The following is a 24,673-nucleotide window of genomic DNA, read 5'->3' as shown; positions in this document are numbered from 1 at the left end:
CTCAAGGTCATCACAAGTCCTGAGAATGCATTGTGCATAAAACTGTGGGCAAGGAGCTGAGAAACACAAAATCCAGTTGGTTCTAACCCTGGAGAGGCTGCCAGCCCTGGTGAGGAGCCAAGGAAAAGTCAGACCAAGAGACACTCATGGTTATCACCAACAGGAGCTGATGACCAGCCGAGAGTTCCCAGCTTTAGGGCATGGGGACTGGGGCCCATGTCTGAAAGGAACACCCCAGAGAAGAAAGAAGATAGTTCAAGGCAGGAACAAACAAGCACAGGAGAGAGGAGACAGCAAGTCAGCCTGGACGAGCTGCTGAGCTGGGCCCTGCTGGGCTCTGCTGGGCTGGGCAGGCCCATCCTTGCTGTGCTGCACTGTCATGGGCCAAGCGGGGCTGACTCCTGGCTGTGGCCCTGCCTGCTCCTCACTCCCCCTGAGCCAAGCTGTCAGCAGCATTCATCCTGCACAGCCATGACTGTCTGCACTAGCCTGTCACCTCCCCAGTCTGTGAGTGCTCAGGGACTGGGCTCACCTGTGACTCCCCGGTGCCCAGCGCAGGTCCACACAGGGGAGATGCTCAGGAATGTCTGCTGAAGTGCTGCCAAGTGAGAAGGTGGACCTCCTGCTAGCGGGAACTGGCGACGAGGCCAGGGAAGACCTGTCTAGGTGTTAGGAGAGCTGAGTTCCTGCCCTGGCCCTGCCACAACATGGAGGTCACTTCCCCAATGGGCCTGTTTTCTCTTTTGTGAATGAGGATACTGGACCAGCTGATATCTAAGGACTTTCCAGCACCAGCATTTTGGGAATCTCTCCCTTCACCTGATGCCACATGCTGACATCCCCACCAAGGCCTTCAGGCCAGGTCCTCCCCACACCATGAGGGGGAGCTCCACACACACCCCAAGCACATGCTCCACTTCAAACCCACAGGCCAACCAGTGTGTGCAGGTACCGCAGTGGGCACGCATTCACACTTACATGCTTTGTGCCTTCTGGGACACAGGGCTCCACTGCCCAGCCATTGGGCATACACAGAGTGGCTGTGCACACAGAGTTGTGGTCTGGGAGTTTTGGCTTGAAGAATATCTTCAGCCTTTTTAGGCTGGCCCCCCACTTCATTGTGCAAACTCTGCTCCAGACAACCTCTCCATGTTCTAATTTCTGGGGAAGAAAAAGGCTCACCAGTAGGATCTGAATCTTTTAATTTGGAATGACCAGCTTTCTCCTACCTCCCCCAAGTCCATAATACTCTCCTTCCAGGGTGGAGCTTCATGAGGAGCCAGATCTTAGACCATCCCAGTGACTTCTCAGGCCAGGCTCCACCTCTGTAGACCTGGGGCCGGGGTTGGTGGGCCAGGGGTCTAGTGAATCCAAAGGAGTCATCTCTGGACCCCACAGACCCCTTTGTCTGACCAGGCCTGGGAACTAGGTAATCCTGGGGTCACTGCTGGTCCCCTGTGAAGATGGAGCCAGGCAGGGAAGAGCAATGTCAGGATGGGGTAACTGGGGCAGGAGCGGAGGGGGTGTGCCCTCACCCTAGAGCACAGACACTCACCCTGGGTGGCGCTGGGCACCAGCTCAGTCCGGTAGATCTTGAATGCATCGTAGGCAAAGACGGACACCAGGATGATGCCGAAAACCTGTGGGAGGAGACGTGGGGACAGCACGATGAAGGCCACTGGGGCGCTGGATTGAAGGGAAAGGAAGGTGGGTAGGGCAGGGCAAGGTGTGAGCAAGAGCTCTGGGCAATGGTGTGGGGGGAGGCACAGAAGGTACACAACCATCTGCCAGGGGCCCTTGGGAGGCCAGAGAGTTCTGTGGGCATGGACTCACAAAAGCGGCAATGGCAGCTCCATCCCGGGAGGTCACAGCAGCAAAGGAGACCACCAGGAAGATGATGATGGCGCTGACACAGCGGAGGAAGTCCTGGAGGGCCAGGGGTGCAGGGTCAAAGGGAAGTCAGAGACAGGGACATTTCCCTGAGGTTTTCCAAGGTAGTCAGTGGCTGGACCCTCAGGTACCGTGAATCCCTACAGGAGGATACCACGGGGCACAATATAAAGCAGAGAGGAGAGATCTCACACAATGCCCGGGAAAGAGAGAGGTGTGAATGAAAGGGACCAGGAGAAGCCAGGGGTCTCAGGTGGGAGTGCGGATGACCCAGGCTCAGTGACTGAGGGGCCCAGGGCTGGTGCTGGGGTGGAGGGGACTTTGATGAGCTTGGAGCAGATCTAAGAGATGTGTGACCTCACTGTCAGTGAGCTGGGAGCTGTGAAATCAAGAGGGGTCAAAAGGGTTTTCGAGCCAGGCTGAGGGGTGGGCGCTGGATGCGCTCTATAATTATGCCCCGGGGAAGAACAGAGGCTGGAAGAGGAAAAGAGAACTTTGCATTAAGAGGGAAAGAAAGGGACTGAATGGCAGGGACCCTCACCAGACAGGGCCAGTTCAGTCGATCGAAGCGCTTGTAGTACTGGGTGGCGTAGAGGAAGAGGAAGGCGAGAATGATGAAGAACTCAAGCAGCGCCGCAGCCATGTAGGCAGAGATGGAGGCCGTGAAGCAGATGAAGATGATGAAGGTCAGGGCCTGCAAGACAGAGCGTGTAGAACTTTTCAGGAAGGGGACACAGGCATGGCCAGCTCTTTGCTTCCCCCACCTTGGGAGTGCCCCCATGGTGGGCAGTGCCAACCTCCCACCACTGCCAGCTCCTTAGATTTGTATCTTTTGATTTGGGAATGACCAGGTTCCCCTGCCCTGGCATCTCAGTGACCCCTACAGTTTAACCAAACTGCACAACTCCAGGGGCACCACCTGGGTAACCCACAAGAGCAGGGTCTCACTGGAGCACAGAGCACAGTGAAGGCCAGCCCCTGGAGTGGTACCCACAGCAGCCCTGCCCCCCAGGAGGCACCCCGCCCTGTAATGCTTTCCCCAACCCCAAAAGTCCTCTAGCAATGACCAGAACCTTGTTTTCCACAACAAGAAGCAAGATTTAGAGAGAAGGTGGTCCACAATGGACTCTGGGGGTCCCTTCTGCTATGCCCTGGGGGATGGCACATACACAGAAGATGGGTTCACTCTAGGTTCTCGTTACGTGACTGGGGAAGATCCTTTCCTGCAAACAGAAGTTCCCTGGGAGAAGATAGCAGATAAAGTGAGGCTGCAGGAAGTCTGCCATTTTTGATAGCTGAATTTCCTGGCCATGCCAAGAAGTGGCCATCTTAGAGATCAGGGATGTCCCTGTCCCGTGCTTGTGTCCATGCCCTACATGTCCCAGGAAACTGTCCTTCCTACTGCAACCAAAACCTACTGGAACTGCTTCCAGATGGAGAGACAGCAAGATGGCAGGGTAGGAGCTGAGGAAGGATCAGTTGGGGCAGGAGGGGTGTCCAGAAAGCCTGGGAAGGAAGGCTGCTAAGGGAGGAGCCCCGGGGGTGGGGAGGCCGGGTCACACTGGGAGAGGAGACCCGGGTTGGGGAGGCGGCTGTTACCAGCTCAGTTTCCAGCAGGATGCCTTTGAGGGAAGAAAGGAAGGTCTTGTCCACGGTGAAGCCCTGGAGCCCTGCAGGAGCCCCCTCTTCAGGGGGTGGGTCCCGGCGATCCCAAGCACTAAACATCTCCGAGGGGCCTCAAGGCACAGTACCCCACTGCTACCAGCCCAGGAAGGGAAGGCAGAAGATGGAAAGCTGGCGGAATGGGGAAGTAGACAGGAGCAGGAAAGCACTTGGAGAAACCTGAAAGTGAAGCAGGAAGGCCTGCCCCGAGAAGGCAGCAGCAGTGGGAGGCTGGCCCGGATGGGCCTTCACCCAGCTGTCCAGAGTGCCCCTGCGGGTGCTGCACCAGCCCCCTAGGAGGCACGTGGGGAGGGGAGGGCGGGCCAGGAGGAGTGGTCAACCCGGGGGACAGGGGAGGGGGTAGAGAAGGAGGTTCTCAGAGAAATGGGGCGGAGCTGGGAGGTGAGCCAAGGGAGGCCTGCACTAGGAGTCCCCCCCCCAGGACCTAAGCTTGAAGAAGTTTATTTCCTCATCCCCTAACCTTAACCTTCTTCTTTGGCCCGTCCTTTCTCCCTTTTGCTTTTAGGGAGGGCGAGAGCTGGAGCCCAGCCCAAGCAGCACCCCCAGGATGAAACTGTAGCAGCCAAGACTGAGGACAAAGGCAGATTGTTGGGGGGACAAGGGGGTGCTGTGTGCCCGCTGTGGTGCCTCAATGGGCCTCTGTCTCTCCAACATGCCAGGAGGGCAGCCTGTCCCCCACCCTGGTGTTCAGGGGTGGGCCAGGGAGCTGGAGAAGGGGAGGGATGGGGCCGCAGCAGCAACCCCAGAGGCCAGAGGAAGAGGACAGAAGTTGAGGGCTGACGGTGAGGAGAAGGGGCCGGGTTTGGGAGCACAAGGCGGTCAGGGGTACCAAAGAGAAATTAGGCCACTTTTAAATATAGATTATTTATTTGGGTAAGTCTCTCCATGTTCATTAACAGCTTTTTCCTCATTACCCATCTCAAAAAACTCGCAACTACGCCAGGATGTGTGCAAAGTAGGGCTCACCTAGTATTTGGTGAATGAGTGAATAAATGAGTAATGAAATGCGGGGCTTTCCACTCGCAAAGGGGAAAATATCAAGAAAGTGCCTGTGCTGGGCCGGGCGGCTGGGACAGGAGACAACGAATAGACAGGCGTGGTGGCCCCAGAGATGGTCAGAGGAGAAGCCAGGACCCTGCTGCCAGTGCCACGGGCCCTGCTGCGCCCTTCGCTTCCTCCTGCATCTCCCATCCACTCCGAAAAGTGCAAAGTGCCATTCCCCGAAGTCCCCATTCCTGTCCCCAGGATCCTGCTGCTCACGGTGGTGCCCCGGAAGGTTGAGCATGTGGGCGTCGTGGCTCAGCTCTGCTCTGACCAGGACCAGGCGTGTACGGGCACGACTAGGCCACCATCTGAGGCCGCACGCACACACAAGCCAAGGAGACAGGGTAGAGCTTGGGTTCCAGGCAGTAGCCATTGCGGGCCCCCTGCTGTCCGGGGCACGGTTGCCGGTAGAAGACGGTCTGGTTGTGGTAGAGCTGCACCGAGTTGCCCAGGGGGTCCATGTGGGAGCCCGTCCGTAGGCTGACGCAGTGCTTGCACAGGCAATGGGCTTGGTACAGGTCCTGGGGGAGCCGGTTCAAGTCCCTGTCCAACCTGTGGGGGCGGCACAGGTCAGGACATGGACAGAGGCTGGCTGAGCAGATGGGGACAGTCTAAAAGCAAGGAGGGCCTAACCCTGGGGGGGAATCGTCAGAGGAAGGAAATGATACCATTTGGGGTGGAGGGATGGTCGGGGGAGGGGGGGAGTGGGGGCAAAGGGTGGCAATGACTTCTCCCAGCTCTGGCACCTATTTGCTGTGTGACTTTGAATAAGTCATCCCTCCTCTCTGGGATTTATTCGTTCCACCCTCCCACCCACCCACGTAAGCGAGGGTCAGGGATGAAAAGAGTGACTTTCCCACTGGTCCCAGGACCCTTAGGGAGCAGGTAGAGGGAAGCAGGCTCCTGTGTGAGCCGCCACCAGACCAGCTCTGCATCGACCTGACCAGACGCTGATCCCTGACCTGAGATTTCTTTTTATAATTGCTACTGTTTTAATAATTGTTTTATAACTGTTAGATCTGGTTGATCACTCCCCGGACCTTTTCCAAATACTGTCTGTGCATATATTATACACACACATAAAAGTGCATGGTAGGACTATTCACTTATTCTGAAAGGATTTCATGATCAAAAAAATACTTGAAAAATTATGGAAAAGTAGATGTTTTGAAGGTCTGGGACTTCAGAAGCCTGGTGGGAAACAGCCACTAGGTGTAAGACCATTCCCCAGATAGGCCTTGGGTCTCAGTTAGTGCAGCATTTCCTAAAGTGAGTTCCCTAAAAAATATCCTGCAAGAAAATGGGTCTGTGGCCAAACAAGTTTGGGAAATGCTGAGTTGAACGGTTTCTTTTCTAAGGACTTCTTGCAGACTTTAATATGTTGAGCACATGCTGAGTCTCTAAGGGCTGGAGTAGCTTTTCTCAAACTTACTTGACATCATGACTTTTTGCTAAAGAGCAGCTCTTGGGACTAGTGTTGCAAAGAACACACTTTGGGGAAGACCAACGCAGTGGTTATCAGGAGTTCACAGTCTCCCAGTGAGGAGCCTGGATCCCAGCCTGAGTGAGCCATCTGGCACTCAGTCTCCCCAAAGGTTGATTTAACCGAGCACCCAGCCAGCCTTCTGCAGTCACTTCAAAGCACAATTACCCCAAATCTCCACCCTGCATCTAGTCTCAATCAAAGCTGACCCCTCCGTACCAACTGAACTTCCACATCCAGCCCTAAAGCCAAGGCTAAAGCTGAACTAGACTTAGGGAGAATATGAAAAGAGGTGTCAGTAAGGACATAAGACACAAGGAGAAATGTGCTTGGGATCCTAAGGCATATTTAATTTTTTGCTTTACTGTCCCAATTTCAGAGCTTCCTACTATTTTTTCACATCAGGACACAAATAGAGAATTATATTTGTGCAGCACACAGAATAATTATGTCTGTTCACAATCAAAACCGGACTTCCAGTGGACCCAAAGTTGAAAGTCTCCCTCTCATGGCATAGTTATAACCCATGCATGGCCCAGGAAAGCAGCATTTTGTGCCTGTAACATAATGATTCCCTCACATTTTCTTCTGAAAATGTGGCTGTTAGCACAATTTAAAAAAATAAAGATGAAAAGGAGAGAATCTACATTTTCTGTACTAAGTACAGATTTTATATACATTATTTCAAATGCACAAAAGCCTATGGGGTAGCATGTCATTTTGCAGATTGAAAAAAGAGAGAGGGCTTTGAAACCTTGAGTAATGGGCACAAGACCACCCAGAAAAAATCAGAGCTAGGCCTTGCCTCACGCCCAAATTTATAAGTCTTCCCTAAGATAAAAAGCCAGGCAGGGGCCTCCCCTGGTGGAGCAGGCAGTTGAGCACCGTGCTGTGAAGCTGTCCGCAGCCTCTGGAGCGCCGGTTTGATCCTGGCTGGCCGGCAAGGGTCCCACACGGCGGCCGGCAGATCTCTCCGGTAGCACCCGCTGTTCCCCTCAGCAGTGTGTTTATCTTCAGTCTGCCTGTTCTGTTCCCTGCTCTGTCTCTGGTGAATTCTCTCACCCTCATCTGGCCTATACCCTGGTTCTTGTGTAAATGAATAAATAAATCTTTAAAAAAAAAAAAAAAAAGCCAGGCAGGCTGGAATGGGGTGGACTCCCCTGGCCCTTGGCACACACTCTGACTGACACAGGGAGGCCCTGGAGAGAGGACAGGGTCAGCCAACTCACACATATCTCCAGGGGGAGATGGACCTGCTGCTGAGCGGTCCGTCTTCACTGGCCCTGCAGGATTCACTGTTGTGGGTGAGGCTGGCCGCCTCTGGCGGAGACACGAGCACGGAGTTCCACTTCAGCCATTCCTCCTTAGGGTCATGTCCTTTGCTTTGGCCGTGACAGCAGCTGGGCCAATGAGTACAGTCCCTCTGCAGCCGCAAACTGATGGTGTGGGTCCCCACAACCATTGCCAAGAATGTAATCACCTGTGGGAAAAGACCAGTGAGAAACCTGCTCTCACCTACTCCATGCCCCCTCCCCCAGCTGCTTCTGAGATCCTGGTTTCTACCTCCGCTTGGCCTCCAGGACCAAACCTGGGAGCCTGACCTCCCTCCATCCTCAGCAACATGCTTGCTCCCTTCCAGCTCAGCAACACTGGCCCAGGTCTCTCCACACTTACCTGGTACATGTTGGCTACTGCTTGCCAGGGAGGTGCTGCACTGGCTGACAGGAGGCAGGGCCTTGTGGAGCAGGCTGACTTGAGCAGTTTAGGAGTCCTGGTTTTATTTTCAGAAAGATGTTTTGTTTATTCAAATTTATTTCCACTACCTTTAAGGGAGTGGCCTGAGATTAAAACAAAACAAAACAAACCCCCAAAAAAACCTGAGTCTTTCCAAATGTTCTTAAAACGCTATACTCATGGAAGTTGTGATTAACATCCTGGTCAGGCAGATGGCTTATTGGGTAAACTTTGTCATTGACACTTTTCCGGGCGTGGGGTCAGAATAATATTAGTATTCTGTCCTGCTAGCCTTTGATAACTGGCATTATGGGAATTTCCCTGCTTGGTTTGGTACCCAAAATTAAGGAACATCATCTGGTCTCTTTAAAGAGGCCTCCTTTCCAGGATCTCTGCTGCTCCCACCCAGGATCTTGTCTCCTCTATTCCTGCCTCCTTATCAGTCACCTCAGTGAACATTTCCCTTTCCCTTTATCACCTTTGACCCTCAACCATGCTGCTCTCTGGCCTCTCCCTTCCCTTTAATGACACCCCTGTCATCTAAGACTTCTCTACTTTGTCCATTGGCCATTCTCTAACTTCCCTCCCTTTTCAGGGGCAGTTTCCTTGACATCCCCAGGGCTGGGGATATCGGCCTAACCCATCAGGATTGCCAAAAAGGCCCTGACCCCGTAAGTTTGATGACTGGAGGCACAGGGTCTGATGGAAGCAGATGGAGGAGACTGCATAGCACAAACAAGAAGGTGAGACCAGAAAGAGGAGGGTATGTTGACAGCCCCACCTAAGACCCGATTGAGCCCCAGTTCCAGGATCAGCCTGCCGACACCCCCACTCACAGGACACTGGGGACAAGGGCCATAACAGGGGGAGCGGCCACTCTCAGGGCATGGGGTGAGCCCATCCAGCCTCAGCGCCCCCACGTCCATGGAAACTATTAGCCAGGAGGAGTTATGTGAGCTCCAGAAAGGCACCCTAAGCTGGGCCTGACCCTAAAGACACAGCTCAGCAGGGGGCTACCCCACCTAGGGTCTCTGGGGGGCTCTGGGGGGCCAGAGCCTACTTCCCCCCAACATGTTTTCTCTTCATCTCTGCCCATCAATCCCCCTCATCCTCCACACCCACAATTCCCCACCACAACACAAACACAAATGTCTCTTAGCATTATGTGTTTCAGATTTGCATGTGTTTTCCCTTAGAAAATATACCTTTGGTAACCAAGGACTCCGGAAATAAACAAGGAGAACAAGGAATAACTTGAACTGCAGAGTGAGGAGGAATCCCTCAAATGCTTTAGGACAAAGCAGCCCCAAAGCTGAGGAGTGAGGAGATGAGGGGGCATTCTGGAGAAATGGGAGAAGCTGCTCTGGTGAGTGTGGGCAGCCTGGAACTGGCCATGGATGACAAGGGGGAGTGATGGGCAGGGATGAAGAGAATATGTAGTGGCTGGGAGAACAGCGACACTCAGGAGGAGCACTGAGGCCAGGAAGAGAAGGCCGCGTTCCCCCAGCCCACTCTCTGCACCTTTGCTCCCAGACACCCTTCCAGACATTGATAATCTCAGCTCCTGTGAATCGGATGCCATGATGGTATCAAGTCCTACAGCATGGGTCAGTTCATTTCATCCTTACAATAAAATTGTGAGAATGAAACTGACATCCCCATGTTACAGATAGGAAACTAAGACCCAAAGAAAATAGTTATATACCCCAGGAAGCGGCAGATCTGGTTTTCCACTCTAGCCCTGACCAACTCGAATCTAAGCACCTGGCACAGAGTCAGCTTGTCTGCAAATGGAAGGGAAGCTCCTGCAGTAAATGCCTTCTTACTAGACTGGGACAGGTCTCATCTGAACCAGCCCCAGGTCACAGGGCATTCCTGCCCACTTAGTTAGATATTAGCCCTGTTGGCTGGGATCCATTGCTCTAGCTTCCTTTTCCCCAGCCTTTGCTCTGGCACGTGTCCCCTGTAGTGGCTTGTAGTGTTCCTGAGAAACCCCCAAGCCCAGAAATGATGTTAGTGCTCTTGTAGAAGAACTGGATCCTTATGGGTATCTCGCTAAACTATCAGAGCCTCAGGGTCCAGGGAGCAGAACTGAAGAATGACTTTGGCCATATCTCTTGATCTTGGCTCCGAGGAGCACCCCCCAAGGAGGTGGCGCTAGAAAGAGCTGGAAGCGATCCAGGCTATTTTTTTCACTTGCTGATGCTGCTGGGGACGCAGACTGGGTTTTCCAGGACAGGGTCTTTCAGGAGTGGCTTCTGGTTGTCACCCTGCTTCTGTACTAGGACCTCCTTTGAGGAAACTCCTGAGAAGCAGAGGGAAGGTGCCCTCCAAGCACATAGGCATCCAAAGGATTGGCCTTATCCACCCTGTGCGGAGCAGGCCTGAACCAGTAACCTGTATCTTGAGCCACACACCTCAGCCACCCTCCCGGGTTCCCCCGTCACCGCCCCCGCCAGGCTCTGCCCTTATCTCAATAGCAGTTCTCTGGGATTCCTTAGAGTGACTCCCTGTGATGAGAAACATTTTCCAGAGGGGTTTCCTCCTGGGGTGACTAGTTTTGGAATCCCTGAGTCACTTCAGCTTCCAGGGAATCCTTGGGGGGTGTGGAGAATTGGGGGTGGCAATGGGGAGAATGCTGGAGGTGGCAGCAAAGGAAAGTTCGCCCACCACCTGTCAACAAGGGTGTCTCCCAACGTGTCCTCACCTGCCTGGGCCTGACCTGCCAGCTAGAGGGGACTTGCTGGAACCCACCCCTGAGACCCTGGGAATTGAGATCAGCAACTGCGGGAAGGGCAAGGGAAATATGACTGAATACACCCCATCCTTGACCAAGAAAGGCTCTAAGGCTTGCAGGAGCTAAAATATGACTTTCCTGCCCTGTCTCAGACAGACATGCGAGTTCTTATCAGCTACCTTGAGGTTCCCACCCTGCCTCTGATTAACTCTCAACCTTGGGCCCTCTGCTCCTTTCACCTGATTTGTAGAAGTATGTGTGCTTGGTGGGAGGGGGAGGGTGGGGGGCAGGAAAGGGAGGATCAGTAACCTAGATAGCCACAAAAACACAACCAGCAGCTTAGCTGCTTTGGAATTCGGGTCCTGAAACCACACCATCCTGGTCTTTTCAAGCTTACCCACATCACCCATGTGACTGAGGCACTGGTGATTAGAACACTGCAATACTTCTGCTCCTGCTGCTATTTTGATGCTTACCCGCAGTGCAGCCCCTACCACAGCCTCCCTATGATCCAGCTACTAAAGGGTGCTGGAGGGCCCCACCTGTTCCAGATGGGGCCCTCCAGGACACTGTCCCCATACCCTGATTGGTAGGTGATTATGGTACTGGTTGCTAATCACCTGTATTCTCAACTTTAGTTACAAAGCTGCTCAGGCTCAGGGGCCTAGCTTCAAAATCCAATCTGGCCTGGGAGACCCAGGAGAATCCTAGTGAACAGTACAAAAAGTTTCCAGCAACTACCTCCCACGCCCCACACAGGTCTGGAGCATCCTCAGGGAGGGCCCACTCAACTTTGTCCTACAGTCTTGGCAGCCTTTGTTCATTCATCCACTCACCAAATATTTATTGAACACCTACTATACCGTAGGCATCATTCTAAATCTAAGTATGCAGAGGAGGACACCCCTGATAAGCTCTCTGCCTTCTGAAGCTTATGTTTTAGGAGGAGACAGAGGATAAACAAGGAAACAAGATAATTTCTGATAACAGTAAGTGTGATGAAGAAAATGAAACAGTGTTATGAGATAGTCTCTGGGGGAGGGAGCAATTTTAACCTGAAAAGGTAAGAGAAGATAGCATTTGACATGAGGAGGGAAAGGGTCTGGGGGCAGAGTGGTTTAGGCAGAGGAAGAGGGACATGCAGAGCCCTAGAGGTGACAAAGAGCCTGGCATTACTGAGAAACAGAAAAGACAGTGCAAATGAAAAACAAAGAGCAAGGAGGCGAGGGGTATGAGATAAGGTGGAAGAAGTGACCCCCGATTAGATCACATAGGGCCTTACAGACTGTGGGGGAGCATTTAGATTTGTTTCAAGGTCAGTGGAAGGCACTGACTGGATTCGAGCATTATCTGCATGATGTGAGTGTCACCATGTCCCTGACATTCTGCTGCCCCTACAGAGCTGCCATCAAATAACAATGATAATAGTTGCTTTTATGCAAAATTTGAGCATACTGGGCCAGCACTGGTTTCAGGATTCTCTCTCTTTTTTTTTTTTTAAGATTTATTTATTTATGCATACAAGAACTGGGATATCCTATGCATACAGGATATATGTGGGGGGGGTGAGAGGACCCATCAGAGACAGAGTGGGGAGCAGAACATGCGGATCTACTGAAATACACTGCGGAGGGGAACAGTGGGCGAGACAGGAGAGGTCTGCTGTGCCATGCGGGTAGCTCCCTGGCTGGCTGGGGGATGGAATTTGTGCTGCAGAGGCTGCGGACAGCTTCACAGTGCTGTGCTTAGCCCCTTGCGCCACCGCCACTGGGGAGGTCCTCAGAATTCTCTTAACAAGACAGCGTGATGGCTTCCATTATTACCCCACTTTACAGGTAAAGAACCAGAGGTTCCAAGAGGTCACGAGCTTGTCAAAGTCACCAGCCTATGTTGAAACTGGCACTTGAACCCAGATAATCTGGTGCTATGGAGTCCAAAGACAGAACTGGAAGGATTGGTGAGCACCTGAGAGAGTCTGTATAGCAGGAGGAACAAGGACAGGTTAGGAAAGTAATGAGGTGAGATGAGGAAGACCAGCTGATCCGAGCCTGCCATCAGGGGGAAAGAGTAAGAGAGAAGACAGGGACCCAGAAGTCACATGGAGGTGTTCCTTCCTTTCTATTTCCTGAACATGGTAGGTTGAGGCCGGTTGAGGGCACAGCTGCCTCAAGCTGCCACCCACCCAGGGTCTGCCCAACTGCCTAGGCTTTCTCCAATCCCACCTGGAGCCAGAGGTCTCCCTGAACAAGTTAGAATCACCTTCAAACTCTGTTTGTGAAGGAGAGAACAAAGATGAGGCATAAAAACAGGGGAAAGGCTCCTCCTGCCCTGGACAAAGATACTTTCAGCATTCATGAACTCATGGGAGGGGATAGGAGAAGACAAAATGAAGAGAAGGGGCCTCCCTGGTGGCACAGGGGTTAAACACAGCGCTACCAGGCTATCGCCAGCCACTGCAGCATGAGTTCCATCCCTGGCCCAGCCTGCTCCCCTCACCCGCTGCTCCCCTCAGCAGTGTATTTCAGTAGATCTGCCTGTTCTGCTCCCCACTCTCACTGGTGAATCCTCTCACCCCCCTCCCCCCGCACCTCTGGCTTATACCCCAGTTCTTGTATGCATAAATGAATAAATGTTCTTCAAAAAAATGAAGAGGAAAGGCCACGGAAGGAGGTCTTTGCTAGGACTCCACATATATTTACTCCTCCTCATCGCAGTCACTGAGGAACTAAGGCTCTTTACTTAAATTTACTCACCAGAGTCACTGAGGACCTGGTGGAACTGAGGAACTGAGACTCAAAGATGTTTTATATACCAACGTCACATAGCGAATAACCAGGATTCACTCTCCAAGTCTGGCTGGCTAGACTCCAGGCCTGTGCACTCCAGAAGCTCAATCTTCCTTCCTGCAGTCTTGTGTATTTCCCAGGGAAGAGACTCCCATCATCCATCTCCCAAACCACCATTTTGCCTGGTCCTGAGACTCCTCTTTCCTACTTAATCTTTTCTGGCCTCCATCTATTTCCCCTTGTGGCAGTCAGAACTTCATCTCTGAGAACTAATTTCCTGTCCACTTCCACCTTGGGCCCCAATTTGCCTGGACAGAGATCATAACAAATCAATCAGGGCCCAGGCCCTATCCATGTTCCAGGCAGCCAGGCCCCCCAGGGAGACTACCTACAACCAGGGCGGAGCAGGGATGTGGGAGCTCTTTCTTCAGATGCATCTAGAAATTTCAAAGTTCCACTGCGATCGTGAGAGTCTGAGTCTGAGTTCAGAATTCCTAGTCTCTAGCCCAGATCTGCACCTCATCACTGAGGCAAGCCCAGAACCATTGTCCATTTCCATACTCACCCCAAAATCTCTCCCGAATCCACCCCTTAGATTCTCCCTCTACAGAGGGTTTTTCTTCTATCCCCAGCCTTCTTCCTCCAAGTTGCCTGAGTGTTCAGTCTGAAATGTGGGGAGTAGGGAAGGGAGCATCCCTTAAATTAGACTCCTGATGTGATCTACAAATGAGGTTTTAAGCAGCACCATCGCCTATTTTTATGTGTTTGAAGTGTTAATTTGTTAAATGTAAACAATGAAGCTATATTACAGCTTTTCACCCTGTTTGGCATCTCATTTTTTAAATACCAGGAACCTCAAAAACAGAAGGAAAGCTTCCCCGCAGCCTCTGAAGCCTTGATGTGTGCTGCTAAAGGAAGAACCAAGAGAGGGAGAGGTGTGGACACCCAAGAGCCCAGTCCTTTCAGCTGAAACTCGCGGCGAGGCCAGATCCCAGATGCTCTGAAAGAGTTCAGTCCTTTTGTGCCTGCTCCTCCAGGCAGCAAGAGGAACGGAGTGAGCCAAGGTAAAGGCGGGGGGCAGGCCCAGACTGGCCGAGTCGTGTAAGAGGCGGCCCTACCCCCAGCCCGCCCGCCCGCAGCGCGAGGACCTGACTCTCAGGCTGCATTCGTGGGGAGTCGGTCCGGCGCAGACCGCCGCTGTCCCCCTCCAGGAGCTGCCGGGTTCACCCCGCCGCCCCTGCAGAGGCGGCACCTAGGGAGAAGAGGGGCTCCACTGAGGAGCCCAGAAAGGCAGGAGGGGCGCGGGGCTGGTAGGGAGCGCGAAGCCCCCAGCCCACCCCAGCTCCGGGGGGACCCCCGCAGCGACGGTCGGGAGCCCGAAGGCGCCCGGAGAGGGGCCGGGAGGGGGCGTGCAGTTTGGCCCCCGGGTCCGGAGCTGAAACCCAACACCCGCCTTTGGAGGGACCGTCCCCTCTCCCCCCCCCCGCCCCTCCCCGTCCCTCCTTTCCCTGCCCCCCTCCTTTCTCTTAATCCCCAGGACTGCGCCCCGCGCCGGAGCCGTGAGGGCCGGAGGGGAGGAGAAAGGAGCTACGCTGAGAGCGAGCCCGGAGCCCGGGAAAGGGGGGGACGGGGAGCCGCGAGCAGGGGGTGAGCCCGAGGGCCGCGCGCGACCCCCGGAGCCGTCCCGGCGCTCTCAGTGTCCCCCGCCCCCACGTCCAGGCGAGTCCGTAGGACCCCGGCCCCAGCTCTTCCGTCGCCTGCTTCTTGCTCCTTCTTTTGCTTTGTGGCTTTTCCCTCCGCTCCCGGCGTCCCTGGGACTTGCCCCGGACTCTGGGGGGCGCCCGGGGAGGGGCTGCCACGAGCGCCCTCAGCGGCGGCGGGAGGGGAGGGCCGAGGCGGGAGCGCGGGGCAGGGACCCCGCGCGCCCGGGCCGAGGGGCGCAAGGGGGCGTGTGCGCCCCAACGCGGCACCCGGAAGGCGTCCCGCCCCTTCGGGGCCCGCAGCCGGGCCCGCCTGCGGGTGCTGAGGCGCCGTCTCGGCGCCCCGAGAGCCCCGGGCGCGCGTCTGAACCCGCCTCGCCGCCGCGCGGACGCGTGTCTAGGCCGAAAGCCGCTGGAGCAGCGCGCCCCCCGAGGCCCCCGGCCCGGCCGCGCCTCCGGCCCTCAACTTGGGCGAGTTCAGAGACGGGGGGCGCCTCTGCTCCCGCGCGCCTGCTCGCCCTCCCGCGCGGCGCGGCCCGGGCCGGCGGGACCACAGCCCGGGAGCGCCGCTCTCCGGCGCGGGCCCCGAGTGGGGTGAGGGCTGGCCCTTAAACTCGCTCGTCCAGCCCAACCGCCCCGGCGGCTTCTCCCAGCCCTCGGGGCCGTCCTGAGCGGCCCGGAGAGGCGTCGAGCGCGGCTCCAGCGCCCGCCTCCTCTCCCGCCTCGGCCCTGCAAGGGAGCTACCGGCCCGTGCGCTTCGGGGGGCCCCCCGCCTTAGAGCAGGCAGCTCGCGGGGCCCCGCCACGCTCGCGGCGCGGCCCCCGGAGGCCGCAGGGACAGCACAGAGCGCGCACCCTTGGATGAGGGCCCGCAGCGACGCCCCGGCCCGCCCCGCCCCTCCTGCCTGGCCGGGCTGCCTCCCATTTGGGGAGTTTTGTGGGGTTTCTTTCTCCTCCTCCAACCTCCGCGGAGGCCACGACTCAGGCGCCGGGGTCGCCTCCATGGTGCGGGGCAGCCACCGCTGAAGTCCGCGAGCCCGCGCCCGGCCTGGAGCAGGCCGCGAGGGAGGCGAGGCCATGGCCATAGCCACGTCGGTGAGTCCACCCGGGCGAGGAGGCCGCGCGGCAGGGACCTCCACTGCCCGCCCTGCGCTCCGGGCACTTTTATTCCTGCCTTCTCTTTGTCTCTCTCCCTGGTCCCTTTCTCCTCCTGGAGGCTGCTCCCCTCCTCGCACTTTTGTTTCCCTTTCTCCCCCTCACTCATCCGTAGCTCCTTCTGGGTCTGGGTTTCCCCTCACCCCCCCTCCCCACTCCTGTTCTTTCTAGAGGCTGCCCCTGGAAGAAGGGGAGGGGGCGCGTCTCGCCAGAGCCCTATCTGCTCCCGCATGGGCGGGAACAGATGGCCACTGGTGGTTGGCGGGGCTTGCGGTTGGGAGGCAAGTGAAAGATTGGGAATGGGAGGAAAGAACGGCGGCGGGTAGAAGAAGTGCACAGAAACGGAAAATGGGAGTCACCAAAGGGCCCGAGGAGGCCCTTCTCTAGAGCTGGGATGGAGAGCAGGGGAGAAATTGAGCAAGGAGGGATGGGGTAGGGGGTCCGAGGGAGGAGGGGCGGTGATGTCAGCCAGCCTCTAGCCACTTTCCGGGGACTGGGGACAAAGGGAGGAGACAGCTGGCATGATGGGAGAGTGGGAGGAGGCCGCCCTGAGAGCTTGTGGCCCACTGCCACCTCCCATTCGGGCAGCCACTCCCTCACAAGTCATCTGGGCCCCTGAGGAGGGGGTAGGGCAGGGGTGGCCACACCCATCATCAATCAGTCTATCAGCTGCCCTGGCCTGGGTTCTGGAAATTGCAAGGCCCAGGGGTTTGGCCCCATTGGACAGAATTCAAACCCAACACTGGGAGGAGTTCTCTACAGCCCCACCTCTGCTTTCTCTTCCTGCCCTCCTCTGGATCCAGCGACTCTGTACCCCTTCCACCCTTCACTAGGCCCTAGGATTTCTCAGGCTGCCTCTGCTTTCTGGCCCCTCTAAATGAATACTCTGGGAAGGATTGTGAGGCTGGAAAGAGAAGCATGACATCTTCCCATGAACGGACTCCTCAGACCAAACTCCCTGGAGTTCCTCCATTGCTATGATGATGAGAAGAACACAGCTCAGAGCCAGGAGAGGCAGGGCGGTCCTGAAAACAGTGGCAGTACTCTGACATAAAGGTGTTGGCCCAGGAACCAGCCAGTTGGCTGTGTAGTCATATGAGATAGATTTTTCTTTTTACCTAGAGATGGGGGGGGGGTGATATTTATGCTAATCCAGCTCAGGAACTTAATAACAACCAATATCTATGGAGTACCCACTACACCTGGCCCTATGCTAAGCCTTGTCCTGTTTTTCTGTTTTGTTTGTGTTTGTTGTTTTTTTGTTTTGTATTGTTTTTTGATGCATTATCTCATCCAGTCCTCATAACTACACTGTGAGGATAGTACTGTTATTATCTGAAAATGGATATTCGGATATGGAATTCTACAAAAGAAGAAACTAAGGCTCGGAAAGGTTCAACAACCTGCCCAAAGTCACCCAGCTAGAAAGGTACAGAGCCAGGATTCAAACCCAGGTCTGTCTGCCTCGGAACTGTGTTCTTAACCCCCGGCGAGATCCAAAACACCGATTTATAATTTACAATTAGAAAGAGATGCTGAGCTAACCAGGAATTGGAGTCATCTGTTAGCATGCGTTCTTAGTGTGGGACATTATCTTTTAGAATCCAAGATATAATCAGAAAGCGGTTTGATGAGTTTGGAATCAGGCAAGAGGAGAAGACAGATTGTTGTTAAAATCACCCAGCCATGAAGGGCTGTACAACCTCTCCACCCGAGGGAAACATGCGCTCCTGCTGGCAGAGCAGGACATCCTTCCCACCGCCCGCTGGCCAAATGCAGCCTCCCAGAGAGCTTTAACTTGAGATTTTTAACTGAATTAGTTAGCCCGCTTGGATTAACTGTCGGTGAGGCCTACCTACCTGCTCTCCACCGCCATTGTACAAGCCTGGGTCCTGCCCCGGGCACTGCCACTTAGTAAACACAACTTGAACCAGAATATTTTTTTTTCTTCAAAGATTTATTTTTATTTATTTGTGCATACAGGAACTGAACTCTGGTCTAGGGCTGGAGACCAGAGATGCAGGGGTAAGAGGATTCACCAGAGACTGAGTGGGGAGCAAAACAGGCGGATCTTCTGAAATACACTGCTGAGGGGAGCAGAGGGCAAGACAGGAGAGGTCTGCTACGCCATGTGGGTCAGCTCCCCTGCCGGGAGATTGAACTCAGGCTGCAGTGGCTGGCAGTAATTTGGTAGCGCTGAGACTTAACCGCTGCACCACCAGGGAGGCCCTGAAGCAGAATATATTTTAACATTGTGAATTTTTTTTTTTTAAGATTTATTTATTCATACAAGAGCTGGGATACAGGCCAGAGATATGGGGGAGAGGGGTTGAGAGGATTCACCAGAGACAGAGTGGGGAGCAGAACAGGTAGACTGACTGAAATACACTGCTGAGGGAGCAGCAGGCGAGACAGGAGAGGTCTGCTGCGCCATGTGGGTTGCTCCCTAGCCGGCCTGAGATTGACCTCGTGCTGCAGAGACTGCGAATTGCTTCATAGTGCAGTGCTTCACCCCTTGTGCCACCAGGGAGGCCCAACATTGTGAATGGTTTAAACTTGATTCTACCAAAAAGCATCAAGGAAACATAACTATGAAATATTATTAGCAAAAGGAAATTGAATGTAGTGAGGCCTTCATATGTGCTTGACTTAACCATTGTTACTAATATAAGAAGAGTAGTCCTGATGTTTGTGATTGCGGAGAGCTATCAGAGGAGTGATGGAGCATGCAGGCTCTGGAATCAAACAACCTGGGGTTCAAATCACATTCCACCAACTATTCTAGCTGTGTGTCACTGGGCAAAGTGCTAACCTCTCTGTTCCAATTTCCTTTCCCGGTGGGGATAAAGATAGCCCCTCCCTCATAAGGTGGTTGTGAGGATTAAATGAGATGAGATGAATGAGGCAAAGACTTGCGCAGTCTGGATACATAATTTGCACCTGTATCCGTGATTTTTTTTTTTTTTACCTGAGCATGTGACTCTGCAAGGAAAAAAGCTTAGATGCCCCCACCAGATAATACTAGAGACAGGCTGATATGTTTGCTCTTGGTTGGTCCAACAGACAGCACCCCCCGCCCCTTCCCTCCATGCGTACTGGAGCACATACATTTTCCCCTTCTCCATGGTAACCTCAGCCACTTCTCATAGACACTTATTTGCTCAGTCTGAGAACAAAACCTTTGCTTTGGTTTCTTCTATATTGTGCTTAAATACTTATCTGGGCCTGACTTCTAGTCGCTCTCAGAATGAGGGATCTCTGCTGCTGCTTAATCTAACATTTTGTTTATAGGGATGCTGCCTGGGAAACAGCTTCAAGAGATTCTCTGAGAGAGCTTCTTAGCAGCATTTCCTCATGACCAATAGGGAGGAAATTTATGCAACGTGTGTTTATTGAGAACAGATTCCTACTCAGGCTCGATTGCTGGGGCTAGGAATAAGGCAGTGCTTGTTCTCACAGGGCTTACAGTGTAAGGGGGGGGGGAAATCAATAATAAAAAAGAAAATAGTAGAAAGTATTGTGAAGGAAACAGTGGGTGGAGACACAGAATGGGGGGGAAGACCTCTTTGAGGACATATTTAAGCAGAACTGAAGGATGGAAAAGGATGAGTCAGATGAAGAGTCAGTAGAAGAGCATTCCGGGTAAAGGAAGTAGTAAGTGCAAAGGCCCTGAGGTTGGGGGAAACTCGGCTGGTTCAAGGAGGAGGGCACGTACAGGGGATGAAGCTAGAAACAGGAAGGACTGAGCCGGGAATTCAGTTCTTCGCTTGAAGGCAATGGGAGGCTCTGAAGTGTTTTGAGCAGGGAGTGACATGACCTGATACCTATGTGAAGACCCCTCTCCCCACTCCCACCTCATCCACCAGGCCCAGCTGGCCCGGGCCCTCTACGACAACACTGCTGAGTCCCCCCAGGAGCTGTCCTTCCGCCGAGGGGACGTTCTACGGGTACTGCAGAGGGAGGGCGCTGGCGGGCTGGACGGCTGGTGTCTCTGCTCCCTGCACGGTCAGCAGGGCATCGTGCCCGCCAACAGAGTGAAGCTCCTTCCTGCTGGCCCAGCACCCAAGCCCAGCCTCTCCCAGGTGCCCCCAGCCCAGCCTGGCTCGCCACATCCAGCCCCCGAACACAGCAGTGAGGACCAGGAGGTGAGAGCTGCAGCCCTCCCAAGCCCACGCCAAGAAAACCCCACTGTCCTGTGCTGGCGTCTGCGGCGAGGCGGGGCCGGGAGAGCGCCGAGCTGGTCGCTCCTCACCGACTGCTGAACGAAGCCTGTCTGCCAGCCCTATCCTGCCTCTGTTTCCCCACTGCTTCAGGGAGGGGGTTGGAAGGTGTCAGCCCCTCTGAGGCACGCCTATGATTCACTGGCCCCTCACAAGTGACCTACCCGCCCATCTGTGTTGATCCCCCAGGTGTATGTGGTGCCACCCCCAGCTCGGCCCTGTCCTGCTGCAGGATCTCTGGCTGGAGCCTGCCCATCCTCCCCTGACCCCATTTACAAGGTTCCCCGAGGCAGCGGGACCCAACTGACTGCCCCTGGCGACGCCTTGGAGGTAAGGAACAGGGTGTGTGTACGTGTGTGTGCGTGTGTGTGTGTGTGTGTGTGGTGTGAGAACAGGGCGAGCCCATCGCTAAGCCTGATGGTAACTGGCCGTTCTCTCTCCAGGTCTACGACGTGCCCCCCACTGCCCTCCGAGTTCCCTCCAGTGGTCCCTATGACTCCCCTGCCTCCTTTTCCCGCCCTCTGGCCCGAGTTGCTCCGCAGTCACCTGGAGAGGATGAAGCTCCCTATGATGTACCTCTGACCCCAAAGCCACCTTCTGAACTGGAAGCGGATCTGGAGTGTGAGGGAGACCGGGAACCAGGGCCTCCCCTCTACGCTGCCCCCTCCAACCTGAAACGGGCATCAGCCCTGCTCAATCTCTACGAAGCGCCTGAGGAACTGCTAGCAGATGGAGAGGGCGGTGGCGCTGAGGAGGGCATCTATGATGTGCCCCTGCTGGGGCCAGAGGCACCTCCTTCTCCAGAGTCCCCAGAAACCTCCACCTCCAATGACCTGGACACCCTGGCCCTGCTTCTGGCCAGAAGCCCCCCACCCACACACAGGCCCCGGTTGCCCTCAGCCGAGAGTCTGTCCCGCCGCCCTCTGCCAGCTCTGCCTGTCCCTGAGGCCCCCAGTCCTTCTCCAGCACCCTCTCCTGCTCCAGGCCGGAAAGGCAGCATCCAAGACCGGCCTCTGCCCCCACCGCCACCCCGCCTTCCTGGCTATGGAGGCCCCAAGGTTGAGGGGGACCCAGAGGGTGGGGAGGTGGAGGAGGATCCAGCAGGACACCACAATGAATATGAGGGCATCCCAGTGGCCGAAGAATATGACTATGTCCACCTAAAGGTAAGCTTAACTCTGGCTAGCCCCCCTGCCAGGGCGGGGGTGGGGGAACAGAAGGGTTACGGGGAGTGGGGTTGGAGCTGAGAGAACAGAGTTGCATTGGGGGAGAAGCAAGTAGGCCTGGGGCCAGATGCAGACCTTCCTTTTTGTCTCCTCCGCTGGCCCTGTGGCCTGGGAGCCTAGTAGTTGGCCACACCACTTATACCAGTGCCACGTACCTCCCCCTAAATGCAGTCTGGGGTCCCTGTGTGCCTGGGGTTCTTGGCACAGAGCTCTCCCAGACCTGGAGTCAACTTCTGATGGCAGAGGAGTCCTCGCAAAGGAAGGGGGGCTGGGAGGGACAGGAAGTCCATGGATACCACCCTGTCCTCCCTACTCCTGCACTGAGACCCTGATCCCCTCCTGCAGGGCATGGATAAAGCTCAGGGACCTAGGCCTCTGGATAAGGCCATCCCATGGGATCCTGAACTGCTGGACAGGGGGCTGCCGGAGCAGCAGGTAACCCTGGGGAGGGGGTGCTGGAGAAGAGTCTGAGGAGGGAGGAGCAAGAAATTGAAAGGAGTGCTCTTTACAGAACCCGCAAGGGAATAGAGTAAGATGGGGGTGAGAGTTCAGTGAGCAAGACAGTTGGAGTAGGAAGGATTTAGGATTTGGCCAAAGGGAGCTGGAACGTAGAAAAGGATGTCAGGAATTTAGAAAGAGGGGAAAGAATGTGCTGGAGTGCAGTCAGAAAACTGAGCAGCCGGCAATCAAAAACGGTTTCTGAGCTGCGGGTCAGAGCTGGGCCCAGTGACTTCTAGGCTCCTTCCAGCTGAATTCCTGGGTTCCTAAGAGACCTCCTAATCCTAGCGCCACTGCTCAGAAGCCAGGGGCTCTGAAACCATCAGTTAATCTCTCTAGGCCTCAAGAAAGTGAGGTGGTCTCCTCAAATCTGTCTAGAATGGCCCTAATCACAGCAGCTTCCATTCATCAGTTTTCCTGAGCTGCAGGGCCACAGTTTGTGCTCAGAGGGCGCTCACCGCGTGCGCTGGGCTGTCTCTGGGCTGCCCCCATCACCCTCCACACCGGCAGCCAGCAAACCCGAGGGGGCGGAGGGGTGGGATGCAGGAGAAGGGAAGAAATGAGCAGAAATGGAAGAAGTACAGTAGCCACTAGCCTCTAGCCACATGTGGTATTAAATATAAATGTCAAATGCACATCACAGTTTTTCTTTATATGGATTCATGTTGAAATGACAACACTTTATGTAACTGAAGTTAAAAAAAATACAACAGCTTCTTTTTGCTTTTCTTAACATGGCTGCTAGAAATTTCTAAATTACGTGTATGGTTCATATTATGCTTACATGGGACGGCACGCTACCAGAGTGCCCATTCTAGAGATTGTGAAGCAAAGAAGTTCAGAGGCTTATTTGAGGATGTTTGAATCCGGGTTTTTTGACATCAAGTCTGGGCACTTTCCTGCACTCTGAGAATCTAAATTTTCTGATGGGCAGAGGAAAGAGTGAAAGGCATGACATTCAGGAAGAGAGAATGAGGACAGGAGGAATAAGGACTAAAGGGAGGGCACTAACGAGAGTGTCCCACTGACCATCTGTCTTGCCCCTCAGAAGGCCCTGTCCCCCGGAGAGCCGCTGGTTCTGCCCACCGGAGATCTCCAGCTCCTACACTTCTATGCCGGGCAGTGCCAGAACCACTACTCGGCACTACAGTCAGCTGTGGCGGCCCTGATGTCCAGCACCCGGGCCAACGAGCCCCCACGCCTCTTTGTGCCCCACAGCAAGCGGGTGGTGGTGGCCGCTCACCGCCTGGTCTTTGTTGGGGACACCCTGGGCCGGCTGGCAGCCTCTGCGCCTCTGCGAGCTCAAGTTGGGGCTGCAGGTACAGCGCTGGGCCAGGCACTGCGGGCCACTGTGCTGGCTGTGAAGGGCGCCGCCCTGGGCTACCCATCCAGTCCTGCAGCCCAAGAGATGACGCAGTGTGTGGCAGAGCTGGCAGGGCGGGCCCTGCAGTTCACCACCTTGCTCACCAGCCTGGCCCCCTGAGGGTGCTATGACCCTCTCTTCCCTTTACCTGCCTGCCAGAGTTCTCCACCCCCAGGCCCTGGGTGGCTGGAAGGCTCTGTTTTGGGGGCCAGGAGAGGTGGAAGCATCTTCCCCCATTCTGGTCATCTCAGCCTCTCACAGAGGCATCCCCCACCCCGCAGCTTTTTGTACGAGCCATTTTGTATAAATTATTTATATTTAATATTATTTCCTGCTTTGTCTGGGACAGGCACAGGCCCTCTGGGGTAGGGAGGAACTGGCCCTTCTTCCTCCCTCAGCCTGGGGTGGAGGTTCTTGGTGATCGCACTGCCCCCTTCCTCTGGACTTCAGAGAGAAGCAGGTGACTGGAACCTCTTTCTTGTCCTGTTTCTTGACTCTGGAACAACAGTGCCTCACTAGTAGCTGGGGGTAGGGACAGGACATTGGCCACCCAGACTGTGGAAGTCTAGAGAGGTCAGAGGGTACCTGCCCAAGGAGGTGGCAGAGACCTAGACCCCAGGTATTAGGTGTGCCCCTCAATAAACCCTGCTGTCTGGTTCCCTGCCTCTGCTTTTTGGGAGCCTGGGAGGTGGGCCTGGTACCCCTTGGCCAAATCTGTGGGACTCACATTATGGGCGTGCTATCTGTAGGAGTTAGGAAATTTTACTGTTTCTTCAACAACTGCTCATTCAACAGGCCTCCGCTTCCACGGTGCGCCAGGACTTTGAGGGTATGGTTCTGGTGGGGGTGGGATGGATGTAAAAGAAGCAATTAAAACAATATAAAACAACCCTACCACAGATTTGACAGTGGTGCTGATGGAAATAAACAATGTGATGTGAAAAGACTAAGGGAGGAGAGAAGCCAGTGAGAGAGACTGGGGATGGGGGTGTGCATGGGGGGCAGTGTATCAGACCCCAAAGATGAGAGAACAGCCCTCCGGGAAGGCAGACTGATACCAATCAGGGGCCTTTCCGTTGAGACTTTACTGTCAAACAGGGTCATTTGGAGGTTCACATGTGGAGACCTGGACAGGTGCCAACCTAAAGAGGTCAC

The 24,673-nt window shown here is 54.7% G+C and overlaps 3 protein-coding genes across 3 annotated transcripts; 1 reads left to right on the top strand and 2 right to left on the bottom strand.

Moving 5' to 3' along the window:
* Positions 1-1,441: 1,441 nt before the first annotated feature.
* Positions 1,442-3,615, bottom strand: CMTM5 (CKLF like MARVEL transmembrane domain containing 5; the record flags this gene model as incomplete). Its single annotated transcript, XM_084240247.1, has 5 exons — positions 1,442-1,455; positions 1,556-1,640; positions 1,834-1,926; positions 2,432-2,584; positions 3,490-3,615. 5 exons carry the CDS (start codon positions 3,613-3,615, stop codon positions 1,442-1,444), a joined length of 471 nt encoding a protein of 156 aa, XP_084096373.1.
* A 1,298-nt stretch (positions 3,616-4,913) lies between these two features.
* On the bottom strand, positions 4,914-7,783 carry IL25 (interleukin 25; the record flags this gene model as incomplete). Its single annotated transcript, XM_084240246.1, has 3 exons — positions 4,914-5,169; positions 7,330-7,580; positions 7,775-7,783. The coding sequence occupies 3 exons, from the start codon at positions 7,781-7,783 to the stop codon at positions 4,914-4,916; spliced, it is 516 nt and encodes a 171-aa protein (XP_084096372.1).
* Positions 7,784-15,917: 8,134 nt separating this feature from the next.
* On the top strand, positions 15,918-23,744 carry EFS (embryonal Fyn-associated substrate; the record flags this gene model as incomplete). The annotated part of the gene is given in 8 exon segments (XM_084241172.1): positions 15,918-15,958; positions 15,960-16,123; positions 16,126-16,151; positions 20,078-20,356; positions 20,621-20,761; positions 20,875-21,597; positions 22,003-22,092; positions 23,204-23,744. Coding segments are annotated over 8 exon segments (1,899 nt in total). The 3' UTR covers positions 23,639-23,744.
* Positions 23,745-24,673: the final 929 nt, after the last annotated feature.

The sequence above is a fragment of the Talpa europaea genome (genome assembly GCF_964194135.1).
Source record: "Talpa europaea genome assembly, chromosome: 8".
Lineage (NCBI taxonomy): Eukaryota > Metazoa > Chordata > Mammalia > Eulipotyphla > Talpidae > Talpa > Talpa europaea.
Note: the sequence above shows the minus strand (reverse complement) of the source record. Positions and strands in the feature narration are given on the sequence as shown.